Source organism: Grosmannia clavigera, assembly GCF_000143105.1.
Source record: "Grosmannia clavigera kw1407 unplaced genomic scaffold GCSC_179, whole genome shotgun sequence".
Taxonomy (NCBI): domain Eukaryota; kingdom Fungi; phylum Ascomycota; class Sordariomycetes; order Ophiostomatales; family Ophiostomataceae; genus Leptographium; species Leptographium clavigerum.
This window is the reverse complement of record NW_014040759.1, coordinates 274,089-299,811: the sequence shown is the minus strand read 5'-3', so window position 1 is coordinate 299,811 and position 25,723 is coordinate 274,089. Positions and strand designations below refer to the sequence as shown.

Sequence of the window (25,723 nt, the reverse complement as noted above, 5' to 3'; positions counted from 1 at the left end):
CGCCCAAGGGCACTCGCTCTTTCCGTCCGCGCCGCCTTTGGCATGACACACAAGGGAAAACAAAACAACAGGCGTTTTTTTCCAACGGCCCAGCTGCTAGCTCGGATACCACCATCTCACGGAGTACGACGCAAGATACGGCGCTCTCGCTCTTCTCTCCTGCCCTGCCCTCCTGTTCCTCGATTTATAGTGGAGATGGGCCCAGTAAAGTTCACCGTGCTTGCCTCGGGTTTTTTGGGTCGCTGGGGCCTCACTGGGGCCTCACTGGGGCCTGTTCTTCCCAGACACCCGACATCACACAAAGACCGTAATCACACACACACACACACTTGAAATCGTACGCACGATCAGGCTGACTCTCTCGACGTGAGCTGGCAGCGTGGAGAAAGACGCAGAGCTGAAGCAGCCCGGTCTGTGCCCGAGACCGTGCCGTCCTCCCAGATAGAAGGGTCGGAAATAGGAAACAAAAAAGAAACAAAAACAAAAAAGCAAGGAAGCAGAGGAAAGATGGGTTTTGTACTATGTGAATGGCACCGTACTTTCGCTCTCTCCCGCTCTTCTCCTGTACATAGAGTAGGATGCCCGGGCCCGAGCAGCCAGAACGGGCACAGCCAGAGACTCGGCGAAAAAAAAAGAAAAAAAAAAGAAAAGGAAAACAGAAAAGAGAGACGGCCAGGGATTCTCCACCGGCCCCAAGAACCACCACCACAACCACCAAATCCCACCACCGCATCAAAATCCACAAGACGCCAACCTTAGCTGCCGCTATCACTGGACGCCAATCCCATCCTGCATCTCTTTCTGCCTTCTCCTCTTTTCCTCTTCCCTCTCTCGCCCTCTCTTCTCCACCGGATACCTCTTCTTCCCCATCCTCGACGAATCGACTTTTCTCCCGCCCTATCGCGCGTTCTTCTCCTGTACATAGCCGCCACATCATCCTTTCTTCCTCTCCCAATCTCTGGCCTCATTTTCGGCTATATAGCCTGCCTCGATCGATTCTTCCTTCCTCCCCCCCTCCCCCCTCCATCTCCTGCACAGTGCTCGGCCTGCACGTTACTTGCTCTCAGCATCTGTCGTCTCGTGTCCACCCATTTCCGCGACCGACTCCACGGCCACTCATCTCCGCGTCTACCCATCTTCGCGTCCTCGGCCGTCTGTCTCGCCGTCTCGCCGTCTCGCCCATCGTCCATCGCCCATCTCGTCCCAACAGCTCTCTGCTGCCGCCGGTTTATGGTTTGTGAGCATCATGCCGCCACCCGACAGCGACCTGTCCGCGCAGGCCGCTGCGAACAGTTCTAGCGATTTTGTACGCGACCATTCCTCGTTGCCTTCTGCCTCTTCTGCCATGCGCTCCCCATTGTGACCTCTTCGTGTCGCTAACACATCCTCCTTTGATGCTACCTAGGTTCGCAAGCTCTACAAGTACGATGCAACCGCTCCTGTCCCCCCACCTTGCAACCCTGAACAATGGCTTCGCCGATGCTTCGGCCCATGGCGCTGGCTCCTGCACCTGTGCCGTGCTGCCATTTCCATTGGTCAACCCTGCTGACTGCTTTTCGCTCTCCCTCCCGCCATTTAGGATGCTGGAAGATCCCACATACAACTCGGTCGTCAGATGGGGCAACGATGGGGCCAGCTTTGTCGTCTTGGAGGTACGTGCTGGCCATGCAACTCTGCTTCTTACAGACCATGTCGCCATCCTAACTCGCCGGGCTTCCTGCCTGCTAGAACGAGAAATTTACAAAGACCATATTACCAAAACACTTCAAGCACAGCAATTTTGCCAGCTTTGTCCGGCAGCTGAACAAGTACGACTTCCACAAAGTCAGACACAACGACGAAGGCGGCCAGGCCACGTATGGCCATGGAGTGCGTTCCCTTGCTGCGATGTCTCTGGCCTCTGCCCCGTGCTAACAGCCCCTCGAACAGGCCTGGGAGTTCAAGCACCCCGAGTTTCGCCAGCACAAAAAGGACAACCTGGACAACATCCGGCGCAAAGCCCCAGCTGCGCGGAAAGTCACCGTAGCCGAAGAGCCGTTTCCGGCCACACAGCAGATCGTCCTGCTTAATGACAGCCTCACAGCCACGCAGCACCAGGTCCAGGCCCTACAGGAGAGATACACACAGATGGCCCAGACGAACAAGGTACTTGTCGACGAGCTGTTCAGCATCAAGAAGCTGGTCAGGGCACAGCACCAGGTCCACATGGAGCTGATCACCCACCTCAACAACATCGACGAGCAGCGGCGCCGCACCATACGGCAACCGGGCCATCCGAACCACCCAGGACACAATGCCTCCGGCCAGTACCATCATCCTACGGGTGCCGGTCTCGGCATGCTTCCTGACGGCGCCGACGAGCCTGCGATTGAACTGCGTCGGGCGCGCGAGATCCTCAACAACGTGTCGACGGAGTCCGTGGCCGACCGCGAGCTCGAGCGGCTCACCACCATGTTCCAGGCCAATGCCGGCAACTCACCACCCGAGTCGGCAGGCTCGTCGTCTGTCATCTTCAGCGCTCCGGGCACTGGTGCTGGCAGCGTGTCTATCGGCATGAATGACATCAACGACATGCGCCATCTGGTGTACCCGGCCGGTCAGAATGCTGGCATTGATCCGTTCCACGCTGACCACATCAACAATATTCCGTACACGCGGCCGCTCAGCAATCCCAACGCAGGGCCGGAGATGGTCATTTCGCCGTCGCTGCCATCAAAAGAAACAATCGGGTCGCTGTGGGGCAGCCAGAAGCCCAAGATCCTCCTGGTCGAAGACGACAAGGTGTGCGCACGAATTGGCGCCAAGTTCCTATCGCAGGTGGACTGCACCGTCGAGATTGCCGTACGTCTGGTCCTACTATTCCTTTGAGACGCCGGGTGGATGACTGACGTGAGCGACGCAACAGAGAGACGGATCCGAGGCAGTGGCCAAGGTCAACCAAGAGCCGGAGCGGTTCGATCTTATCTTCATGGACATTATCATGCCCGTGTTCGACGGCGTGTCGGCCACAGCTTGCATCCGCATAGCTGCGCCGCGCATCCCCATCGTGGCCATGACGTCCAACATTCGTAGTGAAGATGTTGCCACCTATTTCCACTGGGGTGAGTTCGCTTGCGCTATGTTGATCCTGTCCGGGTATAATGCTGACGTGTGCGTGACGTGCAGGCATGAACGACGTGCTGGCGAAGCCGTTCACCAAGGAGGGCATGGTGCGGATTTTGAAGAAACACCTGCCCTATCTGCTGAAAATTCCGCCGCAGCCTAGCTCGGGCGAGGACATGGCTCAGCTGAGCAGCAGCGGGCCACCACCGGGATATATCAACCCCGGCAACATGGGGCCGATGAACGCGATGCAGGCACAGCAGAGCCTGAGCGCAATAAGCGCGAGCGGAGGTGTCAAATTCGAGACCACACCGATCCAGTCGCCGGCCACGTCGGCCTCGTGGCATTCTCCCAGCACTGCGCAGATCCAGCACACGTCTCCGAATATGGATGCCAGCGCCGGGTACATGCCGACGTCGGTGAATGGCGGAGGCAGCGGTGGTCCCAGCACCGGTGGTCCCGTCCCCAACATCGGTCCACGGCAGCCGTATCCAGGAGGGCCGTCGCCCGCAATCGGCAGCACAGGACTCCGCGGACTGGCAGACCCGATGACCCACGACGAGCGGCCAGAGAAGCGGCAGCGGTTGTATGCGCACGGACAATACACATGAGGCGTTGGAGTCCCGTCGACGCGACCGTGTTGGAGCGTTTTCGCTTCTGCTTCTCCTTGTTTCTGTTGTAATACCTTTTCGTGTTTCCCTCTTCTGGCTTCATATTTTCTCCTTCTCGTTTCGACCAGTTTGAAAGGCTCAGCCTGCACTTACCGAATGATACCTATGGGACTGGAACTCGGGGCTATTAGGGGCGGCCAGGGTTGGCCAAAGGCGGCCATGGGTGGCCACGAGATGTCAGGGGAGGTCAGGGGCTGCTTGCGGGGAGCACGACTCTCTTTGGCTAGCAGACGGGAGACTGGATATGTACCAATTGGCGTTTCAGGATTGCATTTTCGCCCACAAGTATAGGGCTTCGTTGGCAGAGCGAGGCATTGCATTGGCCATTATAATGAACGGCATCGTCTGGGATGATTTTGTGCAGTTCCAGGAGCTACTCTGAGCGATGTGACAGGAGCTGTCTTGCGTGGTCCGAGAAGTGATCAGAATCTAGCTGCATGTAGTTCAGGGCAGAGAGCGGATGCGTCGGGGAACAAGGGAGGAGAAGCGACGTGAAGACGGCGCATGAGGCAGAAGTGGGAAAAAAGGGGAAAATGGGGATCGGGAGATGGGAAATAAGCGATGAGAGAAGAGACAAGAGGGGAAAGAAGCAGCGGTCAGAAGAAGAGGGAAGGAACGACCGGTGGAGAATGCGTGCTTTTTGAGCAGAGGGCAAGGGCTGAAGGCAACAGCTTGCATGAGTCTGATTGCGCTCGAATGAGGTGCCGACCTTTTTTTTAGCAGGGCCTCGCCTGGCTTTGTCGCCGCCTCTTCCCGCCTGGTGCATGTCTAGACATCCAGGCCGCCCCGTCGCTCTGTTCGGACGGGCTCTAGGCTCGTCCGGGCTGCATTGATGATGATTGTGGGTGTGGGTGTGGGTGAGAGGATGAACAAGGCGGACGGGGAAGGGAGAGAGGAGAGGCGACGCTTCTTCTGGACACTTCCTGGCACAGCGAGCGGGTGCGACCAACGATATAAGATATGTGTGTGTGCTCTGTGCGCCGGCCTGTACGGAGTAGCTGGCCAGATTTGCGCAAGCGGGTGTGGTCTGGACCCTTCTTTTTCCCGCCGATGGCCAAGGTGGCATGATCCACCGGTTGCGTCCGTTGGACACGGGGGGCCCTTGGGGGTTTCCGTCCTGCTTTGCTCATTTTCTACCGCGCGTACCGCAGCATGCCGTGTGCGAGAGTGACGGATTCCGTTATGTGCCCGTGACAGATGCTGGCGGCCGCTGAGATTGACAAAGACGGGCGGACAAGCCGAAGAGAATCGTTCCAGCCCACGAACCCAACCAGAAGAAAGACGTATCGCGCTCATATCCCGAGGACAGACCAGATTCCCCAGAGCCCTGCAGCATGCCTTCTGGCTGTCTACTCGATCTGCCCGCCACTAGTAGCTTCTAGCGCTGCTGATTGTGCCTGGGAAGTGCGCTAGACCGAAAAGAGGGACACCCCACCATTCTTTTTTTGAGTCATCGACCATTGACAAACCTCGGAGCAAGTGAAAAAGAGAGAGAGACAAAGCCATTCCCACGATCCACACGCGAGCTCTCTGCGCATCTCTCCTACTGCGACGACGCTCTTCTGGCAGCCTCCGCTCCCTCAAGCCTTCATGGTGCAGTCCAACAAAAAGGCCGCTGCCGGCCGTGGCAAGAAGGCCGGCAAGGGCCAGGTCGACGAGAAGGGCGAGGACGTGCTGCAGGCAGTCGTATGTTGGAATCCAGGCCGGACTCTTTGGCACAGGCAGGCACTGACATTCGACGGCCGCAGATCCTTGCAGACTCGTTCCAGGACCGGTTTAAGCCGCTGACCATCGATACGCCCAGAGTGAGAGCTGCTGCCCCTCGTTTTGCCTGACTTGTGTCAGCTGACCCGGTCTTCCTCCAGTGTCTTCTCCCGCTCGCCAACACGCCGCTGATCGAATACACGCTCGAGTATCTGGCGATGAACGGGGTGCAGGAGGTGTATGTGTACGTGGGCGCACACGGCGACCAGGTGGAGGGCTATCTGGCGGCATCGCCGCGCTGGGCGGCCGGCAGCAAGATTAACCCGTTCCAGTCGCTGGACACGATCCGTGTGGCGCAAGCCACCTCGCTGGGCGACTTTCTGCGGGACCTGGACAAGCGCGGCATCATCGAGGGCGACTTTGTGCTGGTGCACGGCGACCTGGTGGCCAACGTGCCGCTGGACCCGATCCTGGAGCGCCACCGGGCGCGGCGGCTGGCCAACCGCGATGCCATCATGACCATGGTGCTGCGGGAAGCCGAGGACGACCACCGGTCGCGAGCGCACGGCATCGAGCCGCTGTTTGTGCTGGAGGCCGAGTCGGGCCGCTGTCTCGAGTACGACGAGATGACGCCGCTGGACAGCCGGGCGGATCGGCGGCTGATGGTTGACCCGGCCTTTTTCGAGCGACCGGCCGACATCGAGGTGCGTGCCGACCTGATCGACACCGGAATCGACATCTGTACGCCCGACGTGCTGGCGCTCTGGACGGAGAGCTTTGACTGTGACCTGCCGCGCAAGAACTTTCTGCACAACGTGCTCAAGGACTGGGAGCTCAACGGCAAGCTGATCTTTACCGACATCGTGACCGACGGCTATGCTGCCCGTGCCAGCAGCCTGCAGATGTACGACGGCGTGTGCCGCGACGTTCTCGGCCGGTGGACGTACCCGCTGGTGCCCGAGACGAACCTGGTCAGCGGCCACTCATACCGCAGCCTGCGGCGGTGTCTCGGGGGCAACGTGGCGGCCGAGCGCGGCGTGCAGATCAGCCCGTCAGCCACGGTGGCGTCGGCCGTGCTGGGCCTGCACACGTCTGTGGGTACGGGCAGCGTCGTGAGCGGCAGCACGCTAGGCCGGCGCTGTCGTATCGGGCGGAACGTGCAGATCCACGACTGCTACCTGTGGGACGACGTGGTGGTGGGCGACAATGTGGTGTTGACACGGTCTGTCCTGGCGTCGGGCGTTTCTGTCGGCCGTGGCTGCGTTCTGCCGGCGGGATCGGTGCTGGGTTCAGGCGTCGTTGTGGCGGATGGGTTCACATCGGCCCGAAGCAGCGGCGACGTCAAGCTCTCGATTGTCGGGCGGGACGGTCGTCGTGTGGCGGACGATGCGGCCGTTGTCGGTGCTGGCGGCAAGGGAGCGGCATTCCGGTACGAGAGCGATGACTCGGACGACGACAGGGACAGCGAGGGTGAAGAAGACGACGACAGCAGCGACCCGTCGACGACGGCGGAGCATCTGCAGCGGTCGCTGATTTTCTCGACGGCCCACCTCAATCTGTCGATGTCGTCGATCTCGAGCTTTGGCTCGGATGAGGACGGCGAGCACGGGGTGTTTGGCGGCGACGACGGCGTGTCCGCCCACGGCCACAGCCACGGCGACGAGGGTGGTGATGGCGATGGTGAAGGGTATCTGGGGGTGGACGGCAGCCGGAACGGGTCTCGCTCGCGGTTCTCGTCCTTTGCGTCGGCCGTGGCCGGCGGCAGTGGAGGTGGTCATGGTGAAGGTGGTGGTGGCCGTGGTGATGGCAGTGGTCGTGGAGATGGCAAGACAGCAGGGGAAGGCGGCGGCAGCACGTTCCACGCAGACGCCGTGCACGGGCTGCTGGACGCGTTGCGGGACGAGTCGAGCAGCGACTTTGAGTCGGCGCGGCTGGAGTTTATGAGTCTTCGTCTGGCGATGGATGCGTCGGACGGTGCGTTGCGGCGGGCGGTGGCGGCCGCATTTGCGCGACGGACGGCCGAGCTGGCGATGGGCGACGATGCAGCTGCTCCCCCGAAGCTGGATCCGGCCAAGGCGGCCGAGCGAGCTGTCAAGGGCCAGCGTGGTGCAGCGCGGTTTGTGCGGGATGTCGGCATCGGCGGCGGCTCGGCGGCCGAGCAGGTCGAGTTCGTGCTGGCGCTGCAGCGCACGCTCGTCGGGCTGCGGATCCGGCTGGGCGAGGAGGTTGCCGCAGCCAGCGGCAGCCCTGCACCCGGCACGCTGCTGGCGGCCCTGCTGCAGCAGCTCTATGGCAATGACGTGCTCGAAGAAGAGGGCATCCTGGCCTGGTGGGCTGACCAGCGGGCGACGGCCGGCGGCGGCAGCAGCGGCGGCGAGACCAGCATGGCGGCGGCCCGGGATCGGTGCAAGGTGCTGGTCGACTGGCTCGAGACGGCCGAGGAGGATGACAGCGGGAGCGAGGATGATGAGGATGACGATGAAGATGAAGATGAGGAGGAAGAGGAAGATGAAGAGGACGAGTAGGATGGCGAATCGGGTGATTGCCAAGCTCGCGCGTTCGTTCCTTCCTCTTCGTTTAGGCAACAAGCTGTCATCACAGGAACGGGAAGGCGCCAACGTAGGGAGGCAACATCCCTCGAAGCTTGACAAGAGTGTAGTGTCGCCTACACTTGCACACCATTCCATTACTTAACTACACGTGACCAACGCCTGTTTATGCATCCGCGACATGTGTCGACATCCGTCAATGTACATCGCGACAATCTCTCCTTGACGCCCTACCCCCTCACGACCTCCTCCTGCCGCTGCGTCGAAAAGGCACAGAACTTGTCCTTGACTGCCACCACCTCGTACGTGCCCTCCTGGCTGGCCCGCACCACCTTGCGATGCTCGTACGAGACGTCGTGTCGGGTCTCCAGCACCTGGCTGCGCTGGCCCTTGCGTGCGTTCGTGCTGCGCGTGTACGAGAACTCAAAGGGCGGCGTGCCACCAAAGTCAAAGACCATCTCGACCGCGCCGCCTTCGTGGATGTCCGACCGTGCCGTCCGGCCCTGCGACACGCGCACCCACGGCAGTGGATGGATCGTGCGCGTCAGATTGACAGATGCCCGACAGGTCGACGCCCCGTCGCCCACGGCCGTGATGGCAAACTCGCCCGGCGCTTCGGCTACCCGCCGGAACGTTGTCGACGCCGAGCTGCCCCGCCGCGCCGTCCCGTCAAACGTGTACCACACGTCAAATGGCGCCGTGCCCGAGAGCGTGTAGCTGATCCGCTCGCCCACGCAGTAGTCCGTCCGCGACTCGAGCGCATAGACTGCCGGCGCCTCAAACAGCTGCACTTGCACTGTTGTCGCCGCCGCTGTCGCCGCCACTGCTGCCGCTACCTCGTCCGTCTTCTGCTGGCAGCCCCGCGCATCGCGCACCCGACGGATTCGGATCTGCTGCGTCCCCGGGCGAAGATGTTGCCGTGGGATCTGCAATCCGTATGTGTGTGTCATGATCGACGGCACGCCGTACGTCTCGGCCACCACGCCGCTCTGGTGCTTGATCTCGATCTCGACATAGAACGGCGCCACGCCCGTCAGTACCATCGGGATCCGCTCCTCGTTGTCCTCTTCGGCCATGCAGTACTTGAACGACTGTCCGGCTTTGGCAAATACTGCTGCCGGCTTGGCGTGCACCGTCTGCTGCAGCACCAGCGCGTCTGTCCGCACGCTCTTGCCGCCGCTGCCGCCGTTGTACAGGCTGTCGGCCGGTGGTGCGAACTCGTATCGATATGTGCCGGCCTTGGCCGTGTCCATCTGCAGTGATGCCCGTCCGAGAGCGGCGTCGAACTGCTTGTGAATGAGCGACGACTGTGAACCCGAGGCTGCCTTGTGGCGGACATCATACTCGACATGGTAGGGGGGGGGGAGCCTATGCTGTTAGCAGACAGAAGGACAGAAGGACATACAAGGCAACCCAAAGAATCGCCAACTCACCCTTCAAATCAATCTCAAACCCGTCAATGTCTCCCTCGCACACGTCCTGCTTCACCAGCAGCCCATCTGGCTGCTGTCGGATCGCATCGGTCGGCACCACCGACAGCTCCGGCCGCGGGAACCAGCCGACCTCAAACCGCGCCGCGGCTGGATCGACGATGCCGTGGCACTGGTTGTCGAACACGTCGACGATCTCGTACTGACCACGCTCGCCAATCGAGAGAAAGTCGTTGCCCGAGGCGAGCGAGCGCGTCTGCACCTCGCTGCCCTCGACCACCTTCCGAAACGACACCCGCCACGGACCTTCGCCCGTCAGCCGCATCGGCAGCTTCACCGGCGCGCCCTCGACCACCTGCACGCGACGCCGGTTCTCGATCAGACCAAAGGCCGCCCGCGGCCGCTGGCGCCGCACCGCGATCTTCAGCTCGCCGCCCGAGTCCTGCAGAAAGGTCCGACACCCGCTGCGGTCGTGCACGCTCGTCAGCGCCAGCGTGTACTCGCCGCCTTCCGTCAGTGCGGGCGTCTCGATCCGGAACCGCGACGTCGTGATGTGCTCCGCCTTGAACGCCCGTCGCTTGCCTTCGTGCAGCAGCACGTACTCGAGCACAAACGGCGCCTCGCCCGACAGTACCACGTCCGCGACCACCGCCTCCTGCAGACACGCGCTCGCCCGTCCGGTCGGATGGTCGATCGTCGCTCGCGCCGCCGGCTTCACGTTCTGCTCCAGCACCATGTCCGCGCCTACTAGCGGCTGCGCCTTGTATACCGCGTCGTCGATCGACCGAAACACGTACCGGTGGCTGCCGGCCACGCGCGGGATCAGCTCCAGCTGGTACCGCATGTTGGCAATCTGCACCTTCTCGTGTCGTACCACCCCGTTGGTGCTGACGTCGTAGCGCACCAGGAACGGCGGCGTGCCCACCAGGTCGAGGTCGACCCGCAGGCCCACCGACTGCCCACCGCAGCTGTCGGGGATGCCCTCGGACCGCAGCGCCAGCTTCGGCTCCAGCGGGTTGAGCAGCAGACACGACGACGGCTCCTGCACCTCGCCCTGGCACGCGTCCGATGACACCGACCGCAGCGTGTACAGGCCCGGTGCCGAGATCGTCGGCAGGTCGTCTGCGTGGCGCGCGCTATACGTCTGCGTGACCACGCCGTCGCCGTGGTCGCCGCTCTTGGTCAGCGAATCGATGGGCGAAAATTGCCACGTCAGCGTGTGTTCTGTCCCGTCGTCCGCCTGCCGCACGCCCGGCATGTCGTACTGCACCGGCAGGCTGGTCGACCGGCCACGCGCCACCTTGAGCGGCTGCCGTAGGTCGCAGCCCTGCAGACGGGCCCGTGGCCGCTCGCGCACGAGGAAGCTCTGGGCCAGCTGGTGCTTGGATGGCCGCGGCCGCACGTCGTGCTGCTCGTCTGCCGCCTCGTTGTACTTGGCCACGTTGCCGAACGCGTCGTGCACTTCGTCGATCGAGTACTGCCACTCGCCGCCCACGTGCATCGTCTCGTTGAGTCCGACCGACACACGTCGTGCCCGTGCCCACGAGATGTCCACGTCACCCTCTGTCGGGATGTTGGCCGTGACGGCTGCCAGCTCAAAATCCAACAAGTCCAGCGACGATGACGATGACGATGAGGACGATGACGAGCGCGAGGGAACACCGCCGCCTGTGCCGAGGAGAGGCGACGAGAAGCCCTCGGGCTGGAGGCTCTGAAAGTGGAAGCTGTGGTCCTTGCCGTTGATGGTGCGGCTGTACACGATCTTGAGCGGGGGCGTGCCGTGCACCTCGAGCAGGAGGTTCGACAGGTCGCCGTGGCAGCGCGTGACAGGACCTGCTGATGACGCCGCTGTCAGTGACGACGACCACGACGACTGTTTCTTGAGCGAGACGCCGGACGTGCCACCACCACCACCGCTGCTGCTGCTGCTGCGGCCCACCTGGGCGCTGGGACAGGCAACGACAAACGAGAAGGGGCTGGGTCGCTGCACGTCCAGCTTGTACTCGTCGAGCACGCGGCCGAGCCGGTAGGCACCGGGCTTCTTGACGGGCACGTCGTAGCGCACGGCCGTGGTGGCACTGCCGTCCGACTGGGCCTGCTCGTGGCGGCGGACCAGCTTGGCGATCTCGCGCAGCTGGTGGCGGCTAAGCTTGAGGACCTCTTCTTCGTTCGTGTCCAGGTCGCGGCGCACGAGCTCGACCTCGGCCGGGATGGTGGCGTTGAAGTAGAGCGGCAGGGCGGCAGTGGTGGATCCGGACGACGACGACGACGATGACGATGACGATGACGACAGGTCGATGCAGAAGGGCAGGCCGCTGGGATTGAGCACGGCTGAGCCCTCGGGAAGGATGTTGATGATCTGGCGGCCAGAGATGAGCGACGAGTTCTGCAGGATGCTGGACGTCTTGACGTAGTGTTCCGAGATGGACAGCTCGCGGTCGTAAAAGACCTTGATCAGGCCGAGGGCCCAGGCATGCCAGGGCACGCCGATGTTGAACATGAGGACGTAGTCGAGCACGACGTGGCCGAGGAAGAGGACGACCACGACCGGCTGCGAAAGCTCGAGCCAGGGAATGCGCAGTTCGGGCAGGCCGAAGAGCAGCACAAAATCGATGCAGATCCACTTGAGGAAGAGCCAGAAGGACCCGCTGTTGTCCTCGAGCAGCTGCACCCAGTCGTAGCCCTTCCAGGCGAGCAGGCCGACGTAAAAGGCGAGGGCATAGAACCGCTGTGTCGGCGCGTCGATGATGTCAAGCGGGATGACGGGACCATTTCGAGGAGGCGAGGCGCCAAAGCTGCTGTTTCTTCGGCTGCCGCCACCAAAGCGGCCAAAGCTGCTGTTTCTTCGGCTGCCGCCACCAAAGCGGCCGAAGCTGTCGTAGCCGTCGTAGTCATCGATGCCATCCATGCTGCTGCGGCGGCTACGACGGCCGCTGCTGCTCATGCTCCGCCGGCCGGCCGTCGATGGCCGGCCAGAGACAAAGATGGGTTTTTTCTCGCCGGCCGGCGTAGGCGGACTCGGCGAGGGGGTCATGGGGGCACCACGACCGCCCATCCGCACGGTGGCCGGCGTTTGTGGAAATGCGCCAGAGCGCACGCGAGGCGTTCCGCTCATGGCATCCCGATGCAAGGGTAGACGAGGGGGGCAAGGTCCAAGATGGTTGAGCAGTCGAGGCAAGCTGCGTTGGGTATCAACAAAGTGGGACAGAAGAAGCTGTTCACGGTCCCGAGAGCGATCCACCGTCAGGTCTGCCCTGCTGCTGTGTGGTGACCGTCGAAGGAGACGGGGAATGGCGGGCAAGGTCGAGTCGTGGCCGTTGCTTCGCTGGAAAGCTTCATTTCCCATTCACGTCCAAGAGAAGACGCGCCAGCTCAGCGGGAAGTTGATACACAGGGAGCAATATTTTCTGCCAAGGGCACGGTCCACGCAGAAGCTATGATTGGCTGGAATGAAGGAGTCGTTGCAGGGAAACAAACGGACAGTACACGCACTGTATACACACGGTCACGTTCGACGGGAACCCGTCGGCGAGCAAGGCAGGAGCGACGAAGCACGACCGAGCGGCCGAGCTTCTCTCTCCCCGCAACACGACGTCGGCACAGACGGCAAGAGCAGAGAGGAGACAACGTGACGAGCAGAAACGGCAGGAGCAGGGGCCAGGCTCATTTACCAGATCTCGTTTGCATCACCTGCCGCTCAACGAGGGGGTGTGCGGAGGCGCGAGAGGAGCCAGACGAGAGCAAGGCAGAGTGTGTCGAGCATGGCCCGTCGCAAGGCGTCTGGCGGCAGCTCGGCCCAATCGGCCAAGAGGCCAAGGGTATCAGGAGCAGCGGGAGACGAGGAGAAGGAGGTGGTGATGGTGGAGCGAAGAACGCAGCCAGAGGGAGAAGAAGCGGAAGAAGAAGCGGAAGCAGAAGCGGAAGCGGCAGCAGATGCTGACCCTCCACGACGACGCAGCAACCCGCGGCGAACGGCGGCGATAGCGGCAGCAGCCGCCACAGCAGAAGCAGCAGCAGCAGAGGCGGCGACAGCAGCAGTGCCGTCGGCCGACGAGATCCACGAGCGGGCGTTTGCGCGCATCACGACGGCCGAGCGTGACGCCTGGCAGGGCTGGACGGACATTGAGTCAGAGCCGGTGGGTGTCCTCTTGCGCGTCTCGTCGTCGTCGTTTCCGTCCAAGCTCATCCTCTCACGCGCGCCAGGCTTTTTTCAACTTTATCCTGGGCGAGCTCGGCATCCAGGGCGCCACCATCCAGGAGGTGTTTTCGGTGGACGAGGCCTCGGCCGACTATCTTCCGTAGGTGTTGGATCGTGTGCAGAGACGCGGAATGCCGGAAGGACTGCTGACGGATGGCCGCACAGGAACCCCGGCGGGCTCATCTTTCTGTACCGGTTTGTCGAAGAGGCCGAGGAGGACGTGCGGGAAGACTGTCCGGACGAGCTCTGGTTTGCCAACCAGGTGAGCACGAGTCTACGCCAGACGTGCCCAACTGACCTCTGACCTCTGACCACTGACCCCGGACTCCAGACCACGTCCAACGCCTGCGCCACCATCGCCATGCTCAACATCGCCATGAATTGCCCCGGTCTCCGGCTGGGCGACGTCCTGACTCGCTTCAAGGCGGCCACCCAGCACCTACACCCGGCTCTGCGCGGCCACCTGCTGAGCTCCCATGCGCTGATCCGGTCTAAGCACAACTCGTTTGCAAGGTGGGTGTTGTCCGTGCGGTGTGCGTGCTAGCCGAAGAAGCCGTGCTGACCTGCAGACGTCTGGACATGCTGACGTCCGACATTGCCCTGAAGCACGAGTGGACCGAGGCGGAGCGGAAGCGGCGGCGAGCCCGGGCCAGGAAGAGCAGCAGCCGAAGCGGCAGCATCGGGAATGAAAACGGCAACACCAAGAAAAAGATCTCCGCCGACGACGACGAGGCCGCCTTCCACTTCATCGCGTACGTGCCCATGGGCCAGGACGTGTGGGAGCTCAACGGGATGCAGAACAAGGGACTGCGGCTCGGTAGGTGCTCTGCCCCCTTCTCCGTTCTCTCTCGTCCTCCTCCTCTCTGATCTGACCGCGAAAGGCTCCTTCACCCGCGACTGGACCGCCATGGCTCGCGAGCGCATCGCCGCCCGCATGCTGGCCTACTCCCAGTACGATGACCGCGCCGTGTTCAGCCTGCTGGCGCTGTGCCAGACCGGCGTCGGGCCTGACGGCGGACCCGACCGCAGCCTGGACGAGGACGTTGCCCGGGCCGCGGCACGTCGCAGCGACTACACGCCGGCCGTGCACAGCTGGATCAAGAAGCTGGCCGACAAGGGCGTGCTGCGGCGACTGGCCACGGGCGAGGCCGAGGAGAGGGGGGAGTGAGGGATCCAGTCAAACGCACGCACAACGAAAAGGGCGAGCAGTGAGTGGTAAATGAGTTCAATGCACGCTCGCTCTAGAAAGACTGGAAATGGGTATAAAGCTGCCGAAAGCTGTCGCCTGCATGGCTGAGATCGTCTATAGTCATCCCCTTGCTATGCAATTGTCTGGTATCCTTCAATCCCTGTGCTTGTGCATCCTACACCTGCCATCCTCTGCCTGCCATTCCTCCTGCCATCCACCTGCTACGCGTACCTGCTTAGTCATCTGGAAAAAACTCCCGGATGTTGGACACAAACGTGCACGTGTCCACGTCGAACCGCTTAAAGTGCTGGCCGGCCAGGAAGAAGAGCTCGTGCGGGATCTGCGACGCATCCGTGAGGATGTCCACATTGTTCTGCTCGACCACGTAGCGGTCATCGCCGACGCGCAGACAGGTGTAAAATGCAGGCTTCGGGCGGTTGTGGGCCGGAGGTGTCTTGGCTGCCACGGCAGCCACGGCTGCAGCTGCCGGTCGCCGTGAGGCCGTCGGGCCGGACTCATTGAGGGTCCAGCCGTTGATGATGGCGACAAAGCCGAAGCGGCGATGGCGGAAGACCTGACCGACACGATAGCGCACGCTGGCACAAATCTCCTGGGTGTAGCGTCGACTGGCTTCAGGCAGCCGCTGGTCGAGATTGCGGATCAGCCGGACCATGACGCGGGGATCGGTCCAGTCGCCGGTGCTCTCGGGAGACGACCGGCGATGGTTGTGCTGGCCTCGGTCCTCGTCCTCGTCGTCCGACCAAAGGCCCCGCCGCGGATAGTCATACAGCTGGCGCAGCTGACGCTGATACTGCTGATGGCGGTCGAACAGCGGCACCAGATAGCGCTCGACGATCCAGGCGTCCTCGCCGTAGCGGCGGGCCAGACGGGCCAGCAGCAGGTCCACATGACGCCGCCAGCCAATGCTGCTGATCGGCCGCATCAACACGGCCACCCACGTGGTCGCGTACAGCAGTGCCTCCAGATTGGCCTCCTCGTCGCCGCGCCGCAGCCAGAGCAGCTCGCGGCTCTGCTGCTGCTGCTGCTGCTGCTGCTGTTGCTGCAGTGCCGCTGCCACGTGCTCCTGGTCGTGGTGGCCCAGCACCGGCATCACCTCGCGCGCCTGCGCATAGCTGGCCTCCAGGTTGAGTGCCACCCGCAGCACAATCGCCGAGGTCGGCGCCGGCAACAGAAAGCTGTCCCGGCTCTCCGTCACGGCTCCCCACACCAGCTGCACGATCGTGCTGCGCAGTGCCTCCAGCCGCACCTCCTGTCCGTGGCTGTACGGGTCTAGAAACATGCGCTCGCCGTTGTCGGCCAGGACCGGCCCCGAATCCGTGGCCGTGGCCGGAGATATGCCTGGAGACGTCGACGTCAACACGGCCTCGGCCACCGGCGTCCCGTCTACCGTCGAGCCCCGTCGCGCCAACACCGTGCTGTACACGTGGCCCGGCACCGCACAGCAGTACGCCTGCAGCCCCAGGCGCGTGGCCAGGCTCGTGTAGATGACGCTCGACACGATCGGCAGCGACGGGTGCCCCGGCTCGGTCAGCGCGTGGCCGATCAGACAGTTGCGTACGTTTCGGAAGCAGCGTGCCGAGTGTGCCAGCCCAACCAGGTCCTTGGACCGTACCCACTGCAGCAGAGCCAGAGCTGTCTGTCGCGTCGTCATCGTGGCTAGGCGTGGGTTCGCGGCCCGGAACTCGTCGGCCAGTCCGTCGAGCATCCGTTCGATCCCGTCCATGTCCTCGTCCCCGTCGTGCAGCACAAACATGTCAAAGGCACCGAGGGCCCGGTCGAGACGGCCAAAGCCCTCGATCTGCACCTGCACCTTGCACCACTCCTCCACGGCCAGCCCGCGGTTGATGCTCGAGAGCGCCGACTGCGCAAAGTACCGCCGCGCCAGCACGTCGTCTCCGTCTGGCGCGCTGCACTGCGTCAGCAGAAAGTCTTTGGCATCGAGCCCGCGCCGACAGATCGCCTCCAGGTGCGCCATGCGCAGCTTCTTGGACAGCAGCACCTTTTCAAAGTGCCGCGCCGACTTGACGTCCCCGCGCTGCCGGTTGAGCCACATCTGCTTCCACGAACCCGTGTTGGCCCGCCCGGCCTTGTCCAGCCGCACGCGCTTCTCCGCCGTCCAGTACACAAAGTCCGTCCGGCAGCGCGCCAGCCAGAGCTTCGGCTCGTTGCTGAGCAGGTAAAACCGCCGCGCGAGCCGCTGCACCGTGCGGGCAATGTCCACCGTCGGCACCAGATGGAGAATCGCAATGATCAGCTCGTCGGGCATGCTCTCAATTCCGGCCGACGGTCGTGGCCCCCCTGTCGTGCAGGCCATCGTAGGGCGAATGAGGTGAAAGAGGCGAAAGTAGTGATAATAGATGGAAGAGATGAGCGAGACAAGAGAGCCGAGTCCAAAGGGACGCGAACCGTTAAATTATCAGCGAAATACGCGACAACCAGCCCCGGCAGTCACATCGGGGTCCAGACAGATTAAATGAGGACAATATCAAGAGGGAAATGAAAATTCCGGATGCATGGGGTGCAGACAGGCCAAGGGCAATTATACGGCTACGGCGGGGAATAATGAGGAAAGAGGAAATTCTGCGACAAGAGGTGGCTGGCCAGCAAAGTCTTGTACATATGCGGGGGGTTATGTAAGGCTAGGAAAGGGGAGACGGCAGAAGGTGCGCCCGTGCCCTATCTGCGGAGCCTCGCCTCCCAACACGGCAATACGTCAGCAGTCATCCAACTGTAAAATGCCTTTTTCATTTTGCAAGCCTGGCCAGTCTATCTTGCACCCTGTGCTCATGTTGAAAGAGTATCTCCCATTCGGGTGCTTTCCCCGTTTCCCATCCATTCCGTCCGTTGTCTCGCCGTCCTCGTGCTTCTTTTCGCGTGCCATGCCGAGTACAGGTGGTAGGCTGCAGGTGTCCCAAGGGGTAACGAAACAGAAATTGGATCCCTCGAGCCGGCTGGCCGTCGGATGCACGTCCAGCAGGCGCCGGTCGAGCCGTGACGGCCGCCCACGCCCACGCCCACGCCCACGCCTACGCCTACGGCTTCGGTATGTGGATCGTCTTGCTCGTCATCATGCAGCCGTGCAGGACGAAGAGCAGGACGGCCGGGTGCAGCTCCAAGGCCGTGCCGGCAAACACTGTGCCCCACGGCAGCGCCGCGTGCGTCCAGCCCTGCGAGACCCAGTAGGCCATCAGGGCGTCCAGCCCGAGACTGGTCGGGATCGGCGTGCCCTCAAAGTACGCCGCCTTGCCCGACTTGTCCTTGGGAATCACCTGCGTCGTCACGTTGAAGCGCGCCAGCCGCGTGAGCCCGCAGAGCACAAAGAACGCCAGCGCCACGTGGTCGAGTGCGGTCTGGAAGCCGATCGTAAAGGCCACCGAAGCGGGCGCGACGCCAAACGAGATCTAGACGTCAGGACAAGGCAAGATGAAAAAGGGCCCAGAGAACATACCAGATCCGCCAGCGAGTCCAGCTCCTGGCCCATCATGCTGCTCTTCTTGCGCCACCGCGCCACCTTGCCGTCCAGAAAGTCAAAGAACAGCCCCAGCGGCAGGAACCCGAGAGCCGCCCAGAGATTGCCGTTGCCGGCTGACGGGTCGATGCAGTACCGCAGCGACGAGAAAATCGACAGCACCCCGCACATCCCTGGCAAGCGTCAGTCCAGCCACTCCCCTTTTCCCAATTGGCCGCCTGTCCTCCGTGTCCGTCACTCTTCACTCACCATTCAGCTCCGTGATAAAATCGGCCATGTGCAGCGCGCGGATGAGCGAGAAGTGCCCGGGATCGCTCGACAGCAGGAGCTTCTGCTTGTCGTAGGCTGCGCGAGACCGGTCAGCAAAGACAAAAAACTAAAAAAAAAAACAGACACACGCGAAGCAGCCTCCCTTGGCACATGGGAGGCAAACGAGTCCAGACCTACCCGGCTGGCTATATGGTGACGCACCGCCGGTGACCGCATCGACGGCGCCGTTGGCCGCCGACGTGGTGGACCTCCTAGACATCGGGACCGTTGGGACCGGAGGGCGTGTGTTGTTGTGTTATTCTGTGGTTTTGTGATTTTCTGTCTTGGCGAGAGAGCTGCACACCACAAAAGCTGCGATGCAACAAGGGCGACAATGCGGAAGAGGGCAGTCGGCGCGACAGGTTCGCTCGTGCAGATGGTCGTAGATCGGCCAGAGACGTTTCGCTGGCTGCCTCTTTGGTCGATAAATACCCCAGAGCTCTGGTTTTAGTTGGGGGGAGTGGAAAAAAAGAGCGTAATAAAAAAGAGGCGCAGCGAACGGAGCCTCCTGGGAGTCGCAGAGAGGGAGCCTAAAAAAGGGTCGCCCAGCAGGCCAGAAGCATAATACCGAGTCCGAGCAGGGCAACCCAATGCCGTCATTCTCGGTTCCGGGCTTCCACGTCAGGGCGGTGTGAGCGAGCACGGGGACCCCCAACTAATACCACTAGGACGGTACGCTTGGCCACCCACAGCGACGTATTGTCTTTGATCGGCTATACGCATATTAGGCACTTCACTGGATACGTGCATCATCAAAAATGGAGAGAATATCTTTTAGCTGTCTCTCGTTTGACGGCGTGCTGCCCAAACAGCTGCGCCATCCAAAATATTAGCTTACTCATTACTTGACGTCCTGCAGAGACGGCTATTCCTTCGTCTCGCAGGACATTGTGTTATGCTTGCTATGCACAGTAGCCCAAGACCCAAGAGACCCAGGAGACCCAAGAAAGAAAACAGACAGAAAAAAAAGGGGAAAGGAGGGCCGAAACAGTGACTAGCTGTGGTATCATTTCGTAATAAGGACGGAGAAGCCGTCCACCCAGGTGCCAGAGGACCCAGCCACGCCGCAGATGGTATATCCACGAGGTGGTATGAGCGTGTTGCTGTGATGGTTAGATTGTGGGCACGGCAGCTCGGGGAGAAAGGGAGCAACGTACGCGGAACCGCCCTGGGCGTTGCCGTAGACGGGTGATCGCCGACCCAGGCTGGTGAGGATCTGGATGCCGTCGACCCAGAAGCCGGACCGGACGCTGAAGCCACTAATATACTCGCCGCGACGGACGTCTTTTTTTGTTAGGCGAGATGAGAAGAGAGAGGTGAGAAGAAAGAGAAAAAGAGAAGAGAAAGAGAAGAAAAAAGAGAGAAAAGAGAAGAAAAAAGAGAAGAAAAAAGACAAAAAACTCACCCATTTCAAACATGTCGCCGCCCGGCTTCCCACCGCGCTTCCCAAACAGTTGCCGCGAGTCGTCATCGTACACAAACTCCATGCCGTCCACATACAGTCCGTGGTACACGATGATGCGCGTCATCACCCGTTCCTGCCGCTCGGCGCTCGAAAAGACGAGCTCCTGTGGCGTGCTGCCCTCCGTCTGCGACAGCCCGAGCGCGCTGCTACGGAAGGCCGTCCGGCCCTTGAGCGACATGACGCTGCTGCTACCGCTGCTCAGCTTCGTCGCCGCCCCGCGTGTCAGCTGCCGCAGGTCCGCCACGTTGAGGCTGCCGCCTGCCCACGAGTGCACCACCACACGCAACGGCCCGTCTTTGCGTCGCTTTGCTTCCGGCAGCCGGCTGCGCACATCCTGGTCTGCCAGCGTGACCTGCCGGCTCAGCGAGCTCGAGCTGCCGCCACCACCGCCACCGGCAATGTTGCTGCTGCTTGTCCCGGGACTGCCGCTGCCATACTCCCCCGTCGGATACTCGATCCAGGTGTGGCACACGTCGTCGCCTTCGGCATACACCTCCACATACGCCACGCCCGAGGGTGCCGTCAGGAGCACGTTACCCCCATCGACCGGCCAGGCGTGCACGCTCTCGTCAACGCCTGCCGGCAGGTCGCTCGGCAGCCGGAAGCACGGGTGACTGCGAAAGTGCAGGCAGTCCAGCCGGTGCCACGTACACTCGTCCGCCTCCAGCATTAGCCCGCCGCCTTTGGTCCGCGTGCGCGTCGAGTACGCTTCGTGCGTCACAAAGCTGCGGTTCAGACGCACATAGTCGCGCAGCATCACACCGTTTTCCCGGTGCGGCAGCCCCAGCAGATGGCCCGTCTCGTGCAGGTGGCCGCCGATGCCAATGTTGGCCGCCTCCCACGAGCTGCCTGCCTCGTTGCAGTCGTTGGCCACAAAGGCCGTATCGGTCGGCGTGCAGTCCAGAAAGGCCGGGACCACCTCCTCGAAGCTGCTCGGATAGCTTTGCAGGCAGTGTGATCCGAACACGGCCAGCCGCACGTCGCCGGCCGAGCCGCCTAGCGCCGCGTGGCCCGTGATCGTCTTCGCCGTCGTGTCCCAGTGCGCGTCGAGCAGCAGCACCGATACATACAGTGTCTGGCCCGCTTTGGGCTGGAAGTGTTCGCGCATCGCCTCCGCCGCAATGTCGAACAGCGCGCCCCGCTCCGTGCCCTTGTCGTTCTGCTGCGCCCGATTGAGATCGCGCAGCTCGGCCACCGTCTTGTTCGACCGCACCACATGAATCCGCGCTTCCGATCGCATCTGTCCTGTCTCGCGGTCCCGATAGTTGGCTGAGCCTTGTGTCCACTCCTCCTCGTATCGGAACACCCGTCTGCCCAGTCGGTTGCGCCACATCTGCTCGGCCGTGAACGCCTGCCACAGGTAGGCCGCCATGCGGAACTTGCGCACCGCCGTCTCGAGCCCGTTGCCCTCGCGCTCCGCCCGCGTCGGCATCGCGTCAAACGTGCCCGGCGAGTCCTTGGCCAGCAGAATGGCCAGGTGGACCGGCGGCGCGCCCATGGGCGGCATCATGTGCAGCGTGAAGTAAGATGCGTGGATCGGGTTCGAGGTGCCGCTATTGGCCAGCTTCGGGCTCGCAAAGTCGAACCGGATTTTATTGGGGCCGGGCAGTAGGTACACCAGCGCCTTGAAGTGTCCGCTGTACACCGGCCACTGCACGGCCGGGAAGCCGTCGTCAAGCCGGCTGACCGTCACGGTGCCGTCAACCGGCGTCTTGGCGGCCGGGTCGCCAACCATGCCGTGGACCAGCAGCACCTTCTGGTAGACCCACGAGTTGTCCTGGATGCTGTCGATGCGCGGTGAGTATGGCGAGATGGGCAACGAGAGCAGCCGGCTATTGCTGCCGTTGACCAGGGGCGCTCCGAGCCCGGCCATACCAGAGACGCTGTAGCGCTTGGTCGAGAAGTTGCCGCCGGCCGCCGTGCTCATCGACGTCGACGTGCCCGAGGACGTCAGAGGCGGACGGCGGGGAACCGGCGGCGGGGGCGAGCTGCGGCCACGAGTCTGCAGGTGAAGTGCCGGATCGGACTGCTGGGCGATGGACGGCGGCGTGAGCGAACCGCTGGTCGGGGCCGTGCCGTTACTGTGGCTGCCCTCACTCGACGTGTCGTTCGACTTCTCGGTCCGGAAGCTGGCCCTAGATTTTCGCCGCAGCTGCTTGATATTGAGGAAGGATGGTGCCATGGTGGGGAAAGGGGGAGGAGGGGTGAGAAGAATGGGGGACGGGACCAGCTCGTCGAGAAGCGGCCAGGACAATCAATATCAGCCACGAACTCGCAGACGAATAGGCGTGTATCGTAGGCGGCTAGACGTATGCAAATGGGGATTAGATCCGGGTCGAACACAACAGAAGAGGCGCCGAAGAGAAAGGCTGACAGAAAAGGGGTCGGAGAGAGGTCGGAGAGAGGTTGGATGGTAGCGAGAATGTCACGCCGCAGGCCAAAGCACGAAACCGTTTCCCTGGGGATCGCTGGCTGTCGTGTGTGAAAGCGCCTAGAATAAGAATGGGAAAGTAGAGAGACGACGTAGGAAAGAGGAAAAGAGAAGGCTCAATTGAGAAAAGGAGGAAATCGGCAGCCAATACGAGCAACGAGGGACAAGGGAAAGGTAATTGACAAAGAAAACCAGGAAGCCTGGCAGTGGTCGTAGCTTTGGCCGGTCCAGAGTCTGATAGGAAGGGGGGGGATTTGCAGTCTGACTTTGTTTCGTCGTAGTAGTAATAATTTCGATGGACGACTGGTTCTCGGCTAGCGGCTGTCTTAGCAGGGATGCAATGTGTGTGTGTGCTGTAGCTGCAGCTGCAGCAGGTTAGTCCCCGAAGGACGATGGATCAGGCTGATGACGTCGCCTTGTTTCGGTCGTTGCTAGCTGCCAAGATTTGCTCTGCTGCAGAGGAGTGCAGAGAGCGATCTGTCACTTGGGAGCCAACGACCGATTGTCTCTCTGGACCTGTCCAGCACATACGTCGTATAATGATGTCTTACGGAGTACGATGCGCTCCGTCAGCGTTATAAAATATCTGGAAAAAAACAAGGCTTGGAGCGATTAGAAGGAAGACGAAAAAAGAAGCCCCCCGACAGGGGAAATGAACGATCGGCCTAGGCGTACGGAGTACACGCAGTTTTCAGCTCAGCGTGCTAGCCACGCCGGGCAGCGGGCATGCACGCCTTTATCAGGGCGCGTCTAGGCCCACGCTGGCTGGCCAAAGAGAGTTACGTATTGTGTTGCGTGTGCAGGTGGGAGTTCCCTAGCGGGACGTCGCAGTGGCTGAGGATTCGCCTGCTGTGTTGATTTATCGTGTTGGGTGGAGCTCTGGGTGCTGGAATTGGCGATGGATCGTCTCTGCTAGCTGTCGGAGTGGGGAATCGGACAGCTCGTCTCGACCGTGTGAGCAAATAAATACGGAGCACGAGGGCACTTGGGCAGCAGGCTGAAAAGTCGTACGGAGCAAGACTATCTTGCTACATAAAGAGGGAAGAGAAGCAGGAGAGAGGGTCGCTGCTGCCTCGCATGCTGCAGACGCTGACATCAAGACAGCTCATCGCCGAGAAAAGCTCCTTCCTTCGCAGCACACGAGTCAGGAAGTGGCAGGCACGGCTCGCTGCACCATCAAGCCACCAATCACACCACCCGCCTTCCTTCGTCCATGGCTTCTGCCATGCCGGCTTTCGGCTGTTGGATGCTGTGCTACACCTGTCGTCTGCCAGTCTGCCAGTCGAGGCCAGATGCCAGAGAAGCAACAGGTGCACAAAGTAATGATAAGTGCGGCTCGTAACCCCACAACACGTATGCCTCCCCTGCCAAGTTCCAAATGGCGCCTTCCTTGATTTTGGGCGTGCAAATCAGGCAGAATCGACAGTACGATCGGCCCTTTAGCGATAAGAACGACAGGCATACCGCTGCTCTCTGCGCTCGTATACATACGGAGTCGTCGTACGGAGTACATACACGTAATACTCCGTACTGCTATGTATGTATCTTACTATGTACAGAGCATGCTGACTCCGCCAACCCCTGAACAGCCCCATTCCTTTGTCCTCCCGCTCCGGTTCTCCTCTGCACGCTCCGATAGGCGACACCTGTCGGGCCAGCAACAAGAGCGGCCGCGCCCGTGTTGGTGATCCCCCGTGGCATCGCAGCACGCCCAATACCGGTCGCGGGGGATTACGGCCGGACCGGTAGCAGGCCTCCTGCATATCGGCGATCGGTCGGTTTACCCGGCTTGACTCCGTAGTTCACTTTGTTCCTGCCCAACGGCTAGCCCTCCGCTTCTATTTTCTTCTAGTGGAGATGGCTTGCGCTTATCTTGCATTAACGCACTTTGTGAAAGCTGGCCTCTGTTCGCTCTTTGGGCAAGAGCTGACTCTTAATGTCTCGAAGAGCAGCTGAGCCCGGACTCGCCGATGTCCACTTACTGCAAACCCGCTTACTTGCATTCACCCTGCATATGTGCCTATCCGAGCTTGCTGCTCAATGCCCGCTTAGGCACATCTCGCGATATTCTCGTATTGTCACTCCGTACTCCGTATTTACTTAGTCCCTGACATTTTATGTGGCTCCTGCTGACGACTTCCATCATAAAGGGCTGACCGCTGTTGCCCATCTTCAGCCGCCGCCGCTCGACAGCCGGCTTCTCCCTCACGGCTGCTCGAATCAGATACTCTGTACTCCGTACTCCGTACCTTTTTTATCCTATCCCGACGGTTCGACAGACCAAAAACGGGCCCTGGCACCTCAGCAACCGAAGGGAGAGAGAGACAATTTCGTAGACAGCATAGACCCGCTCCATGCCAATACGGTCTGAACTGGAGATATTTTTATATCACATCCGCTTCCGGCTAGCTGTGCGCATACATAGTATGTGGCATATATAGCATTTTACCCTGCATTGTGTCTCGCAGACTCATGCAGTTCAGTGCACGGTCGGGCCAGGGGCGCATCGTGAGAACGGAGAAATAAGACGGCAGCACGTCTTGCATCATCATACTCCGTACTCGTCCGACTATGATCAATCGTCAAGAATTCTCCAAGGGCTCCTATCTTACATGTAGTCAGCCATCCCCTTGCCCGTGCCCTCCGTACATGCCGTGTCAGTTACGGGTGAAAGCGCCATCTCCCGGTGGACCACTTTAGTTTTCGCTGTTTTCTTTTTCGGGTCGCTACTGACAAGGGGAATGTCGCTGGCACGGCGGTCTGGAGTGGAGCGCAAAGTCCCTCTCACATGCATCTCACATAGCTTAACCTGTTGCGGTGAGTGAGTCTGCCCTGTAACTTATTGCTGACCCCTGTGGGACGGCTGCTAGGTGGTCTAAGCGGCTTCTGTCAGTGACTGAGCAACGCCTGGTTGCTGCCGCTGTTGGCGGTACTTGGGTACTAATTTGCCAAAATGCAAAATTTTTGGCTCTAGTTCTCACCGGCTCCAGGCCATTTGGTTGGCTAGCCGCCCTTGCGAGACAAGTCTACATGCAGAGTAGAGCCGACCGACTGCAGCGAGGCGAGCACCTGGCCGGGGCTGCTTGCCTATTTCCTCTTCTCCTGTCCTCCATCACTCCTTCCTTCCATTTCTCACTGAGCCATGTATCAGCCTCCCTTCACCACTACTACCACTTTCTTGTGTG

At 61.2% G+C, this 25,723-nt stretch overlaps 7 protein-coding genes across 7 annotated transcripts; 3 read left to right on the top strand and 4 right to left on the bottom strand.

Annotated features, from left to right (window-relative positions):
• Window positions 1-1,427: 1,427 nt before the first annotated feature.
• On the top strand, window positions 1,428-4,155 carry CMQ_24 (stress response transcription factor; the record flags this gene model as incomplete). The annotated part of the gene is made up of 6 exons (XM_014313963.1): window positions 1,428-1,652; window positions 1,729-1,869; window positions 1,930-2,841; window positions 2,906-3,101; window positions 3,166-3,688; window positions 4,065-4,155. The coding sequence occupies 6 exons, from the start codon at window positions 1,428-1,430 to the stop codon at window positions 4,153-4,155; spliced, it is 2,088 nt and encodes a 695-aa protein (XP_014169438.1).
• A 1,208-nt stretch (window positions 4,156-5,363) lies between these two features.
• On the top strand, window positions 5,364-8,743 carry CMQ_259 (translation initiation factor eif-2b epsilon; the record flags this gene model as incomplete). The annotated part of the gene is made up of 4 exons (XM_014313881.1): window positions 5,364-5,459; window positions 5,522-5,578; window positions 5,639-7,806; window positions 8,398-8,743. The coding sequence occupies 4 exons, from the start codon at window positions 5,364-5,366 to the stop codon at window positions 8,741-8,743; spliced, it is 2,667 nt and encodes an 888-aa protein (XP_014169356.1).
• On the bottom strand, window positions 8,257-12,571 carry CMQ_41 (nuclear envelope pore membrane protein; the record flags this gene model as incomplete). Its single annotated transcript, XM_014313980.1, has 3 exons — window positions 8,257-9,347; window positions 9,460-11,656; window positions 11,786-12,571. 3 exons carry the CDS (start codon window positions 12,569-12,571, stop codon window positions 8,257-8,259), a joined length of 4,074 nt encoding a protein of 1,357 aa, XP_014169455.1.
• Window positions 12,572-13,217: 646 nt separating this feature from the next.
• Window positions 13,218-14,822, top strand: CMQ_160 (ubiquitin carboxyl-terminal hydrolase; the record flags this gene model as incomplete). Its single annotated transcript, XM_014313782.1, has 6 exons — window positions 13,218-13,592; window positions 13,660-13,754; window positions 13,820-13,916; window positions 13,986-14,167; window positions 14,224-14,471; window positions 14,536-14,822. The coding sequence occupies 6 exons, from the start codon at window positions 13,218-13,220 to the stop codon at window positions 14,820-14,822; spliced, it is 1,284 nt and encodes a 427-aa protein (XP_014169257.1).
• A 256-nt stretch (window positions 14,823-15,078) lies between these two features.
• CMQ_162 (f-box domain containing protein) lies at window positions 15,079-17,178 on the bottom strand (the record flags this gene model as incomplete). Its single annotated transcript, XM_014313784.1, has 1 exon — window positions 15,079-17,178. One exon carries the CDS (start codon window positions 17,176-17,178, stop codon window positions 15,079-15,081), a length of 2,100 nt encoding a protein of 699 aa, XP_014169259.1.
• Window positions 17,179-17,896: 718 nt separating this feature from the next.
• Window positions 17,897-18,862, bottom strand: CMQ_2 (phosphatidylserine synthase; the record flags this gene model as incomplete). Its single annotated transcript, XM_014313941.1, has 4 exons — window positions 17,897-18,265; window positions 18,313-18,506; window positions 18,583-18,678; window positions 18,781-18,862. The coding sequence occupies 4 exons, from the start codon at window positions 18,860-18,862 to the stop codon at window positions 17,897-17,899; spliced, it is 741 nt and encodes a 246-aa protein (XP_014169416.1).
• Window positions 18,863-19,648: 786 nt separating this feature from the next.
• Window positions 19,649-22,289, bottom strand: CMQ_311 (zinc metalloproteinase; the record flags this gene model as incomplete). The annotated part of the gene is made up of 3 exons (XM_014313933.1): window positions 19,649-19,745; window positions 19,800-19,926; window positions 20,048-22,289. The coding sequence occupies 3 exons, from the start codon at window positions 22,287-22,289 to the stop codon at window positions 19,649-19,651; spliced, it is 2,466 nt and encodes an 821-aa protein (XP_014169408.1).
• Window positions 22,290-25,723: the final 3,434 nt, after the last annotated feature.